At 48.0% G+C, this 14,914-nt stretch overlaps 1 protein-coding gene across 1 annotated transcript in view; it reads left to right on the top strand.

The window, feature by feature from the left end:
• Positions 1-11,813, top strand: part of LOC119525362 (complement C3-like) — a 34,458-nt gene extending 22,645 nt beyond the window's left edge. Inside the window, exons 27-41 of the mRNA XM_037824039.1 lie at positions 54-152; positions 2,661-2,817; positions 4,446-4,609; positions 5,769-5,927; positions 6,070-6,129; positions 6,265-6,355; positions 6,482-6,533; positions 8,028-8,115; positions 8,232-8,321; positions 9,324-9,429; positions 9,934-10,023; positions 10,232-10,312; positions 11,231-11,314; positions 11,402-11,537; positions 11,631-11,813. Of these exons, the coding sequence (XP_037679967.1) occupies positions 54-152; positions 2,661-2,817; positions 4,446-4,609; positions 5,769-5,927; positions 6,070-6,129; positions 6,265-6,355; positions 6,482-6,533; positions 8,028-8,115; positions 8,232-8,321; positions 9,324-9,429; positions 9,934-10,023; positions 10,232-10,312; positions 11,231-11,314; positions 11,402-11,537; positions 11,631-11,772 (1,599 nt within the window). The 3' untranslated portion in view covers positions 11,773-11,813. The remainder of the gene's footprint in view (positions 1-53; positions 153-2,660; positions 2,818-4,445; positions 4,610-5,768; positions 5,928-6,069; positions 6,130-6,264; positions 6,356-6,481; positions 6,534-8,027; positions 8,116-8,231; positions 8,322-9,323; positions 9,430-9,933; positions 10,024-10,231; positions 10,313-11,230; positions 11,315-11,401; positions 11,538-11,630) is intronic.
• The last annotated feature ends 3,101 nt before the right edge of the window (positions 11,814-14,914 follow it).

Below are 14,914 nucleotides of genomic sequence, written 5' to 3'. Positions count from 1 at the left end.
GCATGTGGGAAAACACTGGTGATGCAATCCTTGCTTCCTGCTCCTCACCCCAGGGTGGATTCAAGAATGCCGCAGAGAAAGATATGTCCCTCACGGCCTTCGTTCTCATCGCGCTGCAGGAGGCTAAAGATATTTGTGAAGGGCAGGTCAATGTAAGTGACCCCCATCACCTCTCCCCCAACTCTTCACACCCTATCCCACTACCCTAGGCATGTCCACCTTGGAAGATCAGGTGGCTGCTTGCATTCTGACAATTTCCAGACATCTCGATCACATTAACAGTCACCACAGCAGCTAAAAAAAATACCTGATGTTTATGGAACACTTACTGGGGGTCATCCAAGAGTTTCGCACACATTTAAGTCACATCATCCTTGTAACAGATAATACGAAGTAGTTGACTCTCATTATCCCCACTTTACAGACAAGGAAACTGAGACACAAAAAAGTAAAAAATCAGGTCTTTTCTGCCTCCTTTACCATTTTTGGAGAGTTTTGGCCAATTTCAACAAATGACCCTTTTGCCTGTTTTCTGCATCCCTCCTATATGATCGGTATATTTGTATCTTTGCTGCTTCTTTAAGGAAAACTCAGTACAGAGAGCTAAAGAAAAATCAAGACTATTTCCTTCATCCAGGATCACTTTCAGGAGATTTACATAGGAGTCCATGACTGCAAACCGGAATGACTGAAAATGTTGACTCATTGCTTTTCCTCTGGTTTTATCTCTGATTTTGGTTTGGAATCAGAGAAGCTTAGACAGATGGTCTCCTGACAGTCTATAACCACTCCACCTGCTTTCTCCTCCAGTTTTGGGAGTTTGTTGTTTGACCTTTAACTTCCCATTTTGGGAGCCCAGGATCTCCACCTGAGTGAGCTGATTCTCCCTCCTCAGGACCCCAAGGAGAGATGAAGGGGAGGGGGACAAGAGAAGAGAGGAACAAACACAGGAGTGTTACGTCTGATACCTAAGAGGGATCATGCCTTTCTGGTTCAAAATTTGCTAATTTGAGAGATTGCACTAAAGCTGTGGGGTCAGACAGGTCTGAATTCAAATCCTGACTCTTCTAGGAAGTCGTTGGATGACTTCTGGCAGGGCACTCCTCACTGAGCATCAGTACTCCCAAGTATAAAATGGGGATAGAAATCTTTATATTTTGAGGGAGTTCTCTGAATTGTACTAGATATGACACACAAGTGACCTTAAGTAAAAATAGATGGAGGGATTTATTTCAAAGAGCCAAGGATTTATCAAGGGTGGAGAAGAAGCCAGGCCTCAGGGACTCTGCCGGGACACTTTGCCCCTCTCCCCTAGTCCTTCATTCCCTTGTTGCTCAGTAATTCAACTTTCCCTGTTCTCTAGCCTGTGGGGAAGAACATGGCTGCATTCCTTGGGAAAAGGAGCAGACCAAGACTGGAGCCTTCAGATCCCCAGGGAGGGACTCTGATTGGCTCAGCCTGAGCCAGGTGACCAACCCTGGACCAATCAGCTGAAGCCAGGAAGTGGGCAAACATGGCTGCCTCCACTGTAGCTCTGTGAAAGGAAAAATGGAAAGGCAATTCCTACAAAAGTAGGGGTCAGCATAGGAGCAGCAACTGAGCAGGCAAAAGGATTGGTTTCTAGAACCCTCCAATTAACAGCAATGTTGCAACAGGCTGTGGAACTAGATTTCTTAGGCTCAAATCAAAGGTCAACTAGAACCAGCTTGTAAAAGCCAATTGTTAAATTTCCAGAATTTTGCAAGGTAGTTATTAAATAAAATCATCACTAAATATTAAATTATATAAATTACAATTAATAAGTTACATTAAAAACAAAGGTAGCATTCATAACATATCGCTTCACCATTATTTTATTACACTTTACCATTATCTATGTTCTTGAATTTATTTACGTTCATTGTACCTGTATGGTAGAAGTACTATGTGACACTGTCCTATTGCACATCTCTCCCTGACTCTACACTCTTTGGTAGCTTGAAATCTGCCACAAAAATCAGCAACAATACAAATCATGTTTTTCTCCACCCCAGAGACACAGGTTTGTATCCTGGCTCTGCCACTTACTAATTTGGAAGTCTTGGCAAAGTCACTATATCTTTCTTTGGGCAACAGTATTCTCACTGGTGCAGTAGGGATGATGATAAAAATAATACAATTTTTTTGAAGATAAATAAATGGGTATATGACTAGCCCATGGTAAGAGCTAGTGAACATGATGATGATGATGGTAACGATTGGAAGAGTAAACAGTGGTGTGCTGAATCTAGCTCATAGTAGCTTGTGAGTGCCTATTTGGGGCATCTCTTCCCAATTTTGGGTTCAGTGATGTACACTGGCAAGAATAGGCCATGGTGGGAGTATTTACACCACAGAAATTGGTAGTTGCTATAAAGGAGACCCCTTCCCATCTGAGAGCTGGTTGTTAAACATTTACCAGCAAACCACTGGGTGTATGGACGGCTCGAGGCACATAGCAAGTATTCAGCAACAAGGCAGCTCATGATGGCTAAAATGTCTGGGAAATCCACAAAAATAGATTGAAGATGGCCAGAAATGTCCAAGGCCAGAAAGTGTTCTTGTGCCCACACAGTGGTGCTTGTGTGACCCTTACCAGCTGTCTGTGACTGACCAGGGGTATCTGACATTCTCTCTTATAGAGCCTGGGGGGCAGCATCAACAAGGCAGGAAACTTCCTTGAAGCCAACTACCTGGACTTGAGGAGACCATACACCGTGGCCATCGCCGGCTACGCCCTGGCCCTCTTAGGCAAGCTGGAAGGCAACCTCGTCAACAAATTTTTGAACACAGCCACAGGTGAGGGGCAGCTTTGAAAGGTAAGAGGGATGCACGGTTGAGGTTTGAGGGAGGCAAACACAAAGTGGGATGGCCGGCTCCAAGCTGCTCCAATCTGAGCTGGAATGGGCGGGTCCAAGCTGATTTGGGATGGAAGGTTCTAAGTCAAACAAGGATGAAATGGTCTAAGTCAAGATGGCATGGATAGTTCTAAATTGAGCTGAGATGGGTAGCTTCAAGCCCAGCAGGAATGGATGGCTCCAAAGTAAAATCCTTACTGTAAGCCACACATAATGGTTCATTGCATCTTTCATTCAACAAGTATGTTGAGCATTTGCTATGACAGAGTAGTTAAGGACATTGCCTCTGACATCAGACAAACCTAAGTTCAAATCCCACTCTGCCACATTTTCACTGTGTGAACTTGTACAAGTCACTTAACCTCTCTGGGCCTTATTTCCCTCTTCTTAAAATGATACCTACATCATAGGGAGGTTGTGAAGATTAAAATGAGTAATGCAGGTACAACAGAGTCTGGCACATCATAAGAGCTGTATCAGTAATATCCTTATTGCCTGTATCATTGTTAATTATATTATCATTACCTCAAGGGTAACTAGGATTAGATAAGATAATGCCCTAGAGATGGTAGCCCAGTGCCTACCCGGTAGTGAGCGTTCTATCAATGCTTCCAGTGATGCAGTGATGACACTACTTCAGTTAGGTTTGGGTTTGCTTCTGTAGCATATCTTCCCCAAGGCTGAAGTGGCTTAACACAACGGAAGTTTATTTCTTGCTGTGTAACAGCACGTGGTGGGTTTTCCTAGTTGGTGGATCACTCTCCTCCTAAGGGTGATGCAGGGATCCAGCCTCTACAGTTTTGCAGCTTTGCCAACTGGGGCCTCGGAATCCACTGCTTCCAGGCAGAAGGGAAAACAGTCAGCAAGATTGTGCAAGGGAGCTGGTGCTAGACATGGAAGGGGCCCTGTCACTGCCATGCACATTTCACTGCCCAGAACTCAGTCGCACGGCCACACCTCCCTGCCAAGGCGTCACCCTGGGTGCCCAGGAAGAGGAGGAAGTGGTTCTTGGTGGCAATCTCTGCCATAGGTACTTTCTTAGGCACCTGGGACATAACAGTGAACATGGCATAGCCCCTGCCATCATCACCCTCCACTTGAGAAAAGAGATGAGTTAACAGGAGTTTGCTGTACAGTGTCATGTGCTGGGATGGGAGAAGCACAGGATGCTTTGATAGACAGATGGAAGTGCCCAACTCAGTGAGGGGGTGTCATTGAGGCTGAACATTCCAGAATGGGAAAGAATGAACTAGGAGTGGATGGAGAAAAGGTGCTCCAAGGAGAGGGGACCAAGCATATGCAAAGGCTCAGAGATCAGAGTGGGCAGCGAGTTTAGGGAACCTCCCTGTAGTTCAGTGGGAGTGAAATTCAGAATTCAGAAGTGGTGAAGGTTGATGAGGGAGGAGAGCAAGGCAAGCAGATGGAAGGCCTAGAATGCCAAACCAAGACGCCTGAGCACTGGGAGCTCTGGTTTGGGTCTGGCAGCCACCAGGGTTGCCTCAAAACGGCTTCCTCTGAGCCATTCCCAGGCTGGACAAAGCAGTGAGCACTGGGGAATCCTCTCTACAGAACAGAACCGTTGGGAGGAGCCCGGCCAGCAACTCTACAATGTGGAGGCCACGTCCTATGCCCTCCTGGCACTGCTGCTGCTCAAAGACTTTGATTCTATCCCTGCTGTCGTGCGCTGGCTCAACGAGCAGAGATACTACGGGGGCGGCTATGGCTCCACCCAGGCAAGTGGGCCCACTACCCTGACACCTGCATCCCACCTTCTCTGACCACCCACTGGCCTCCTGGAGGAGACCGCGAAACCCAGAGAGGCAGTTCTTTCCCGCGAGCCAGGGTGATTGGTGTGGAGAAATCCATTTTTTCTTAATTGTGAGCCCACCTGTAGGTTCCAGACTATGTTCTTGATGCTCCAAGCTGGGATCTGTACCACTATCTCCCATCTGGTGTCTGGATCATGTTCTCAGAGCCCAGGTTTATGTGTGAGCTTCCCTCCCTCCCAATGGTTCTAGACCATGTTCCTAGTTTTAACTGGCTCCAATCTCACCGTGTCTCACTGGGGGTTCTAGACTAGCTCCTTGATTACCCTAGAGCCTTACATGAACCTCTCTTGCCCCCTGGTGTGTTCTAGACCATGTTCCCACTTCTACCAGGCTCCACCCTGTCTCACTGGTGTATTCTAGACCATGTTCTTGGTTACTCTTGGGTATAACCGGGGATCCTGTCCCCTCCTGGTGGGTTCTAGACCATGTTCACAGGTCTAACAGGCTCCAATCTCACCCTGTCTCACTAGTGGGTTCTAGACCTGGTTCTTGAGTACAAAGGGCCTTATCTTAGCCTCTCCCCACTACCTTGTGGGTTCTAGACCATAACTCCAGCAACCCAAGCCTCCTGTTTGACCCTTTTCCTTTCCAATGAGCTTTCAATCATGTTCTAAGGTGTCCCCGGGCCCTGGGCTGAGTCTCCCCCTTTTTGGATTCTAGATTATTTGCTCAGTATCCCCAGGCTTCAATTTGAATCTTTCATGACTATGCTCTAGAAACATTCTCAGTGACCCAAACCCCTGGACTGAAACCTTCTCCTTTGGATGGTTCCACACCATGTTCTCAGTTATGCTAGATTCCTAATCTTACACCTGCACCCCATGACAGGTTCTAGGCCACTACTTAGTGTCCTCAAGTCCTTGTCTGAGCCTCTCTCCCTTGAAGAGTTCTAGAATGTCCACAACTGTTCTGAGAGAGCCAATTTTACACCTATCAGGTCTCTGATGTCTTCCAGGCCACCGTCTCAGTGGCCCAGCTTTGATCTGAGCCCTCTTATCCCCCAGTGAGTTCTAATTACTTTCTCAGGCTCCCATTTTCACCTTCTCTCTCTGGTGGGTTCTAGGCTACCTTCATGGTGTTCCAAGCTTTGGCCCAGTACCAGACGGATGTACCTGACCACAAGGATTTGAACCTAGATGTGTCCATCCACCTGCCTAGCCGTAGCAATGAGGTCAGGCACCGCATCCTCTGGGAATCCGCCAGCCTCCTGCGGTCAGAAGAGGTAAAGCCCTCTGTCCAGGCCGTCCTCACTCTCTTTTACCCTCTACACTCACCAGGGTGTTCTGGGAGGAAGGGTGGAGGGCAGATGTCCATGGCAGCCAGGGAAAGACTTGTTGCCCACACATTCTTCTCTCTCCCTGCAGACCAAGGAAAATGAGGATTTCTCATTAACAGCCAAAGGGAAAGGACAAGGCACCCTGTCGGTAAGGGGTGGAGGCCCACACCTCCCTGGCCTGTCACCTTCTCTACATCCATCTGCTCCCAGGGACCCTTCCCTACCCATCCTCAGTCATCCCAAGTCATGTGTGCTGATACCTCAGCTCCCTCCCATCTCACAGGTGGTGACTGTTTACTACGCGAAGGCTAAAGCCAAACCCACCTGCAAGAAATTCGACCTCAGGGTCACCATACGACCAGCCCCCGAAACAGGTAAAAGGAGTAAAGACCCTGTCCTGTCACCCCCGCTCACTGCCCCTTCCCCATTCTAAGATCTATTTCCCTCCTGATTCGGGGCCCCGGGATGCCCCTCCCATTCTCTGTCTTCTGCGTTTCTAGTCAAGAGGCCTCAGGACGCCAAGAGTACCATGATTCTCGACATCTGTACCAGGTGAGATGCTGGGCCACGGGGTCACCTTGGCCAACCCCCTGTCTCCGGCCTGGTTCCGACAAATAATGTCCGTGACATCTAGTACTTCCTGAGAGTGTGCTGTGTCTAGGACTAATCTAGGTACCCTGTGAGGCAGGTAGCACATGCAGTCCTCACTTTGCCCAGTTGTGGGGGACCACTGGACAACCGTGCAAGCTGAAACTCTGCAAATGATTTCAATAATCAATAGGGAAAATGATGATTGTTCCATGATCTTTCAAGTGTTTTGTTAAAACATGAAACATTCTCTTAGTGTAGATTATAAAAATAGAGGGAAATTAAAGACACACCAAAACAAGTAATTATTTGTAATTTGACAAGCTAGAAACATTGAGCTTAATGGGTTTTTCTTTTTCTTTGCAAAACACGCATTAAGAGCACTGCAGTTTGAACACTGGTTGCCTACTTGATAAGTCTCATAACTTAGGATATGCAGTGAGCCTCTTTTCTATGCCTTGTTGAATGGTCTTGCCCCTTTCTAACTTTGGATCAGCTTCAACATTTTATCCTTTGTGCTTCCAATGTTGTGAAATATCTCTGAGCCTTCCTGTAATGTGAAGTTTTTGCCAGTTTTACTTTCATTGGTGCATCCTCATCCTTTTTTGTCACAACACCTTTCATTTTATGGTGATAATTTTGCCTTCACCAAGTTCCTCTGCCTGCATGTCTGGAGTCTCAAATGGCAGCGTGTCTACACCCCACTAGTCAGCTCTTTCTCCTTTTGCCCCATTCTGCTCTATTTGAATTTCCCTTCTAGCATTGTTACTTTTGACTTCTTTGCTGCTCTTTCACCTTTGTTGGCCAACATCCTCTTTTGATGATCCATTCCTGTAAAATGTCATGTGGGTTTGTCCCAGAAGACAAGGAGGTAACAAAACTGGGCACTTTGCTGCCTAGGCAAGTGAATGACAGATGCATGTGACCAATCACAGACAGGCTTTGAAAGACGTGATGTGATTGGTCACTCATCTTCCATAGTTGCTATTTACATAGTGATTGGTGGACTGAAGAGCTAGCAATGGAGTTTGTATTTCTTGCAGCTACTCCAATTCAATATTCTTTGGTACCGAAATTTAACCATGTTGGTGGGGTCTGGTGGTATTTAAATAAACCATGACAACTGAATTGTTGAAAATAAGGACTGCTTGGGGAGCCATATTTTATAGACAGACTCAGTAGTAGAGAGATCAAGTAACTCAGCAAACATTATTTGGAGCTGGGATTTGAACCCGTGCAGTTTGGCTCCAGAGTTTCTGAGCTCTTAATCACTTGGACCATGACACTCCCTTCCTTTGTTCCCCTTGGGGCAGGGTTTCCTAAGAGCTAACATCTGTCTCTGCTGCTCTCTGTGAACCAGGAGCCCAAGTCCTGACCAGACCCCTTTGTCCAGGCACTGGTCACTGGGGCTGACTCCACCCTGCAATCTGATGCTCTCTCTCTGTCTGCCCCATCCAGGTACCTGGGAGATCAGGATGCCACCATGTCCATCCTGGATATATCCATGATGACTGGCTTCTCTCCTGACACTGGCGACCTTGATCTTGTATGAAGGTCTTGGGCTTGGGGCTGGGATTGGCAGGAAGGGGACTGGGGTGTGGAAGAGGCTGGAGCGAGGGAAGGAGGTCCAGGAGGGATTTCACAATCCCCTTCCTTCCACAGCTGAGCAAAGGCATTGACAGATACATCTCTAAGTATGAGATGGACAAGGCCTTCTCTACCAAGAACACCCTCATCATCTACCTGGACAAGGTAAGACTGCATGCTCCCTGGGAGGTCCCCATTGGTAGGAACCTTGACCCTATCTGGCTGGACTTTTCTTCTCCCACTGCCTTTGTCACCAGGCCAAGTCAGCCCCAGGCTAGGAGAGGCAGGGCCAGCACTGCTGGGTGGTCGGAAAGGGAGCATGTTAAACAAGGTGGCCAAGCCAGGACCACCTCATATCAGCATCTGGCTTCTGACCATTGATGTTCCAACCTCAAATTTCATCTTCTTTTCATCAGAGTTTTAGAGAATCCCTGAAAAAGAGCAGTGATAAAGAGCTTACTTTGCTCCCCAACCCACCCCCAGCTTTATTTCTGCTTTCTGTGCTTCCACTTCTCTCTTCTCTAATTTTCTCTCCATCTGTCTTTCTCTTGCTCTCTTCATCTAAATATGATTTGAGATTTTCCCTCCTGCTGTCTATTTTTCTCATTTTCCTTTCCCCATATCCTCCCTGCTACTCCCAATACCCCCAGTGACCCTCAGCCCAACATTAGTCAGCATAAGTAACACTAGCTGCTACAAAAAAAATACCTAAAAATGGCATCTTAACACAAGAGACTTGGATTTCTCATGTAAAGTCATGTAAAGTGGAAGTTGCATGGGGTAAGGAAGGGGAGTCTCTCCTCCATGCATCCACTCATGGACCCAAGTATCTAAATCTTGTCTCTAGAATCTGGGATTTGTCTGCTGTATCCTTTATTTATCTAAGAAGAGAGATTGTGCAGGGAAGTTTTAATGGACATAGATAGAAAACCTGTTGGCCAGAACTCAGTCAATGGCCACAGCTAAGAGGTTGGGAAATAAAATCTAGCTGTGAGCTGTGAGAAAAATAAAATGGGTTTTCTGAACAGCTCATTAGTCTCTGCCACGTTCCCTGCCCCCCATGTCTTTCCTTGTTCCTTCAATTTCTCTACCACCATTCTAACTCCCAGAACCCAAGCTGGAGTTGCTCCCTTGTCATTCCACTGACCAAGCTCCTGCTTCCTCCAGATCTCACATACTGAGGAGGAATGCCTGTCCTTCAAAGTTCACCAGTTGTTCAATGTCGGGCTTCTCCAGCCTGGGGCAGTCAAGGTCTATTCCTATTACAACCTGGGTGAGCGACCAACCTGAGGGCTGGCACTGAGGGTCCCAGGGAGTTATGGGTGAGGTCAGAGACTGGGGATCCAAGGATCCTGCAAGTTGGGGGTGTGAGGGTCCCCAGGGCCTGAGAGTTGGGCTCTAAGAGTCCCAGAGATGTGAGGTCCCAAGAAGCTGAGAAGGAGTCTAGGGATCCCAGGGGTCTGTGGGTTGGAGGTCTATGGGTCCAAGGGATCTAGGTGTCTCAAAGATCTGAAAGTTTGTGGTCTGAGTGTCCCAGGGATCTGAGGATCCCATGAGTCTGAGAGTTTGGGGTTAAGTGTCCCAAGGGAGGGAGGTTTCCAGGGATCTGTGATGGGGGTCTGTGAGTTGGGGGCTGAGTGTCCCATGGATCTGAGGGATGGGGACCTGGGTTCTCCTGGTCTGAGCATCTGAGAGTTGGAAATGTGGGCATCCCTGGCATGGTCTCTGGGGTTGAGGCCCTAGTCCTCTGACCCCTCCCCATCACCTCTGCCCGCAGAGGAATCTTGCACCCAGTTCTATCACCCAGACAAGGAGGATGGAATGCTGAGCAAGCTGTGCCACAAGGACATGTGCCGCTGTGCTGAGGGTGGGTGCAGTGGGGCCAGGAGGGGAGGGCCTGAGAGAGCCAGACTCATCCCATCCCTGGGGGGAGGGGGTGTCCCAAGGGTCCCCAAACACCACCCTCGGGGGCAACCAAGAGGGAGAGGCCTGGGCTTGGCCACACTCATTTGCAGGGGCCCCCAGAAGGGATTGAGACTTAGTCATGTCCCCACCTCCTGCCCCCCACCCCACAGAGAACTGCTTCATTCACGAGGAGAACAAGGTCACAGCAGATGAGCGACTGGATAAGGCCTGTGAGCCGGGAGTGGATTATGGTGAGTGGATGCTGTAGGGAGGTTTTGTGACTGGGCAGTGCATGAGTGTGTGACTTTGTGGGCAGCAGTATGCATAGGTATGAGTGTGTGTGTCTGCAACAGTGTGTATGGATGCATGTGTGCCTGGCTGTGTGTGAGCAATGATGTGCATGGGTGTGTGTGAGTGAGAGACAGTAGGCATTGGTGTGTGTGTGAGAGCATGACAGTGTGCATGAGTAGGAGTGTGTGTGTGACAGTGTGCATGGGGGGAGAGTGTGAAAGAGCAATACTGTGTCTGTGTGCAACAGTGTGCATGGGTGTGTGCAAGAGTGACAGTGGTTGTGCATGGGTGTGTGAGCAATGGTGTGCATTTGTGTGTTTGTGATAGTGTCCATGGGTGTGTGTGCAAGAGTGTAAGTGTAATGGGTTGTGTTACTGAGCAACAATGTGTGTGACTGTGTGAGAATGGCAGCACTGATGGGTTTGTGGGTGCTGTGTGTGCAACACTGTGTGCATGTGTGTGAATGTGTGCAAGTGTATATGAGTGTGTGTGAGAGAATGACAGTTTGCATGAGTTTTTCTTTAGTGTGTGTGTGTGAAGTGTAACAGTGCACATGGCTGTGGTTGTGTGTGTGTGTGTGTGACCATGAGGCTCATTTGTGCCCAGCCATGGTTGTGTGAGATCGTGTTTGTGGATGGTTTTGGCTATGAACAGCTATAGTTGTGCAGTTGACTGTAGTTGTGGGAGATGTGAATGTGTATATAGCGGTGACTTGAGTGTGACCGAGTGTGTCTGGGTGGACTGTAGGCGTGACAGGGCGTGGAAGTGCATGTCTGCGGTTGGGGGACGCCGCCTGCCCGGGTGTGTTTGCGGCCGAGGGTGCCCGGAGCCAAGGCAGCCCGGGACCCTCTCTGCACCCTCATCCCTTCCCCCCGCAGTGTACAAGGCCAGGCTGGTCAAGAAGGAGCTGTCCGATGACTTTGACGACTACATCATGGTCATCGAGCAGATCATCAAGTCAGGTCAGCCCTGCAGGCTCTGCCTCTCCACCCCCACCCTGGAGTTCCCACCTTCCTCCCCTCGCTCAGCTTCCCTCTCCCCCACCCCAGGCACGGATGAGGTGCGGCAGGGACAGCAGCGCAGGTTCATCAGCCACATCAAGTGCAGAGAAGCCCTGAAGCTGAAGGAGGGGAGTCTCTACCTCATCTGGGGCCTCTCCACCGACCTATGGGGGGAGAAGCCCAAGTGAGTGCCCGCCCTGTGCACGCATGCGCGGCCGCCCCCCGCCGCCCCGCCCCCTGCTGACCCGTGGTCCCTCCCCGTCCCCCTCCCCCTCAGCACCAGCTACATCATCGGGAAGGACACCTGGGTGGAGCTGTGGCCCGAGGCCGAGGACTGCCAGGACGAGGAGTACCAGAAGCTCTGCCAGGACCTGGGCACTTTCACCGAGAGCATGATCGTGTTTGGCTGCCCCAACTGAACCTCTGCCCCCTGCACCCCAATAAAGCTTCAGTTACTGTTCATGTGTCTGCAAAGTCCGGAGGTCTTTGATGGAGGGAAAGAGGCAGCTGAGATCACCAGCCACTGCCTGCATCTCAGCTCCCACCTACCTGAAATCTCATCTGAGTCACGCTCCATCCCCTCCTGCAGTTCACCTGCCAGTTACTAGCCTCCTCACCTGAAGAGGATGTGCCTGCCTTACCTGCACCTGGCCAGAAGGGCACCTGCACCTTCCCCTGCATCTCCCAGCCATCCTTTCCTGAATTTTCATTTGCACCCTTCACCTCCATCCTCACCTGCATCATTACTTGTGTTTTCTCTGCATTCTCATCTGGGTCTTCACCTTCTTCTTTACCTGCATCCTCCTCGGTATCTCTTCTTGTGTTCTTACCAGCATCCTTACCTACATTCTCATCTGTGTTCTTATCTGCACTATTACCTGCTCCCTGTCTCACCTGGTCCCAGCCTGAAGTGCATCTGCATCTTCCCCTGCAGCTTACCTCCTTGCTTACCTCAATTTTCATTTGCATTCTTCACCCCCTTTCTCACCAGCAGCTCATCTGCCCCTTCACCTGTGTTCTCACCTACTCACTCACCTGCATCCTTACCACATCCTCACCTGGGTTCTTACCAGTAGTCTCATCTGAATCTGCATCTACTCTTTATTCTGTGCTGTCAGCTGTATCCAACTGCATTTTTTTATGGTGTTAATCCCAGACATAGTCAAGAAGAGCATAAAAAAGGAAAGGAAAATCACTGTCCATTTCTCTCCTGAATCCAAAAATCCTAAAGAAAATTTTAATCTGATCTCATCTATATGTAAATACATGATACTTGATGAAGGTGGTCTAGTATCAGAAATACAAGGTTGTTTAACAATAGAAGTTAATTCAGTCACCACATTAGCAGATTAATGGAATAAAATTGAAAGATAATCTCCACTGATAGAAAACAATCATTGATAAAGAATTTAGCAAAAAAAAAGTTATTTTTTTTTAAGAATAAGCTAAACACCCAAATCAAACAGTTGGAAAATGAACATAAAAGCAAATCCACAGAAATAAGAACCAAAGAAAGTGAAAGTTGTGGACCTGAATCAATGAAATGGATAGAATAAAGAAGATTAACAAAAGCAAAAGCTATTGTAGTTTCTGAAAAAGTCACTTGACTGAGTTTTTTTTAAAAAAATTCAGTTCCATTGAGATACATTCACACACCATACAGTCATCCACGGTGCACAATCAACTGTTCACAGTACCGTCACATCGTTGTGCATTCATCACCCCAATCAATCCCTGAACAGTTTCCTCACTCCAAAAAGAATAAAAACAAGAATGAAAATAAAAGTAAAAAAAGAACACTAAAAGCACTCTATCCCCCCCCATTCCACCCATTTTTTATTTAGTTTTTGTCCCCACTTTTCCACTCTTCCTTCCACTCACTTAGCAAAGGGAGTGCAAGCTATGAGGTTCCCACAATCACACAGCCATACCATGTAGGCTACACAGCCACCCAATTGACTTCAAGAATCAGGGCCACTGGGCCGCAGCTCAACAGCTCCAGGCATTCCGCTCCAGGCACTCCAACACACCAAAACTAAAAAGGGATAACCACATAAGATACAAGAATGCCCTCCAGAGTGACCTCTCAACCCCACTTGAAATCTCTTGACCACTGAAACCCAATTTTGTTTCATTTTGCTTACCCTCGCCACCTCCCTTAGTCAAAAAGATTTCCTCAATTCCAGGATGCTGGGTCCAGGCTCATCCCCAGGAGTCATGCCGTGCATTACCAGGGAGACATAAACCCCTGGGAATCATGTCCCAAGAGGGGAGAGGGCAGTGAGTTCACCTGCTGAGTGGGCTTAGAGAGAGAGGCCACATCTGAGCAACAAAGAGGTTCTCTGCGGGAGACTCCCAGGTACAACCACAAGCAGGCTTGACCTCTTCTTTGCAGCAACAAGCCTCATAAGGGCAGACCCCAAGAATGAGGGCTCATCCTACCAAACTGTCAGTCCTCAATGTCTGTGAGAATATCAGTAATAACCCAGGTGGGGATGTCCAACACCTCCGTACTTTTCCCCAGTTCCCCAGGGGTGCCCTGCAAATATATTTTGACTCTCTGCCCAAACCACCCTGGGATGCATCGAGACTTCACACTAACCCACACACAAACCCACCAAATCTCACTCCCCACTCAAAGCTTGGTGCAACCATGGTGTTCAAACAAACTGATCACACAAGTTAAATTATCTAGTGTACTGTAGAAAACACAGATCCTGCACCAAACAAACATCTCTCACCCTGGTCCCACACAGAAGCTGAAGCTACAAAACACAGTCAATATTATCCTCCACCCCACCCACCCCTGGCCCAATCCACCTCAGTCCCAATGAAATCTGCCTCATCCATATCTCCAACTGAAGTCTGAACTTTGCCAGCCTCCTCACCAGTTGCTGTATGAGGCAATACTGACACACAGCTGCCAAGCTCTAGCTCTGAGCTACAGGCACCACACAAATGTCTGAAGCCCCAGAGATGACCAGGCTACACACAAAGAGCTCAGCATCCCAGAATCTGGAGACAACCATTACAACTCAGGAATAGACGCAACAGCTGTGAGAGCTTACAATCCAGGGACTCTACAACAAACGTTCTCCTGGTAAGCAATCTTCTAAGATTCAATTCTCAGAGCCTACACATCACAGTCCACATCAGTGAGACATTACAATGTCTCTTCATCCCTGGCATACTTCACCCAAAATGCCGTCCTCAAGATCCACCCACCCATATCGATGTGACACCTGAAACTCGGAGCTAGAGCTTGGCAGTCACAAATGTCAGTATTACCCCTTACGGCAAAACTGCTGAAAGAGCTGAAAAAGAGTTCAGACTATAAATAGAGGTATGAATGTAGAAAATCTAGTTAGGACTAAGGAAAATCAGACCCAAGGGCAAAGGATGATACTAATTGGGTTTTATTTTTAATGCGACGTTATTGAGATCTATTCACATAACATACAATCCTTCAAAGTGTACAATCAGTTGTTCATAGTTGTGCATTGATCACCCCAATCAATCTTTGAACATTTTCATTACTCCAAAAAATAAAATAAAAATTAG

This window comes from Choloepus didactylus (assembly GCF_015220235.1).
Source record: "Choloepus didactylus isolate mChoDid1 chromosome 25 unlocalized genomic scaffold, mChoDid1.pri SUPER_25_unloc1, whole genome shotgun sequence".
Classification (NCBI taxonomy): domain Eukaryota; kingdom Metazoa; phylum Chordata; class Mammalia; order Pilosa; family Megalonychidae; genus Choloepus; species Choloepus didactylus.
This window is presented reverse-complemented; position numbering and strand designations above follow the sequence as displayed.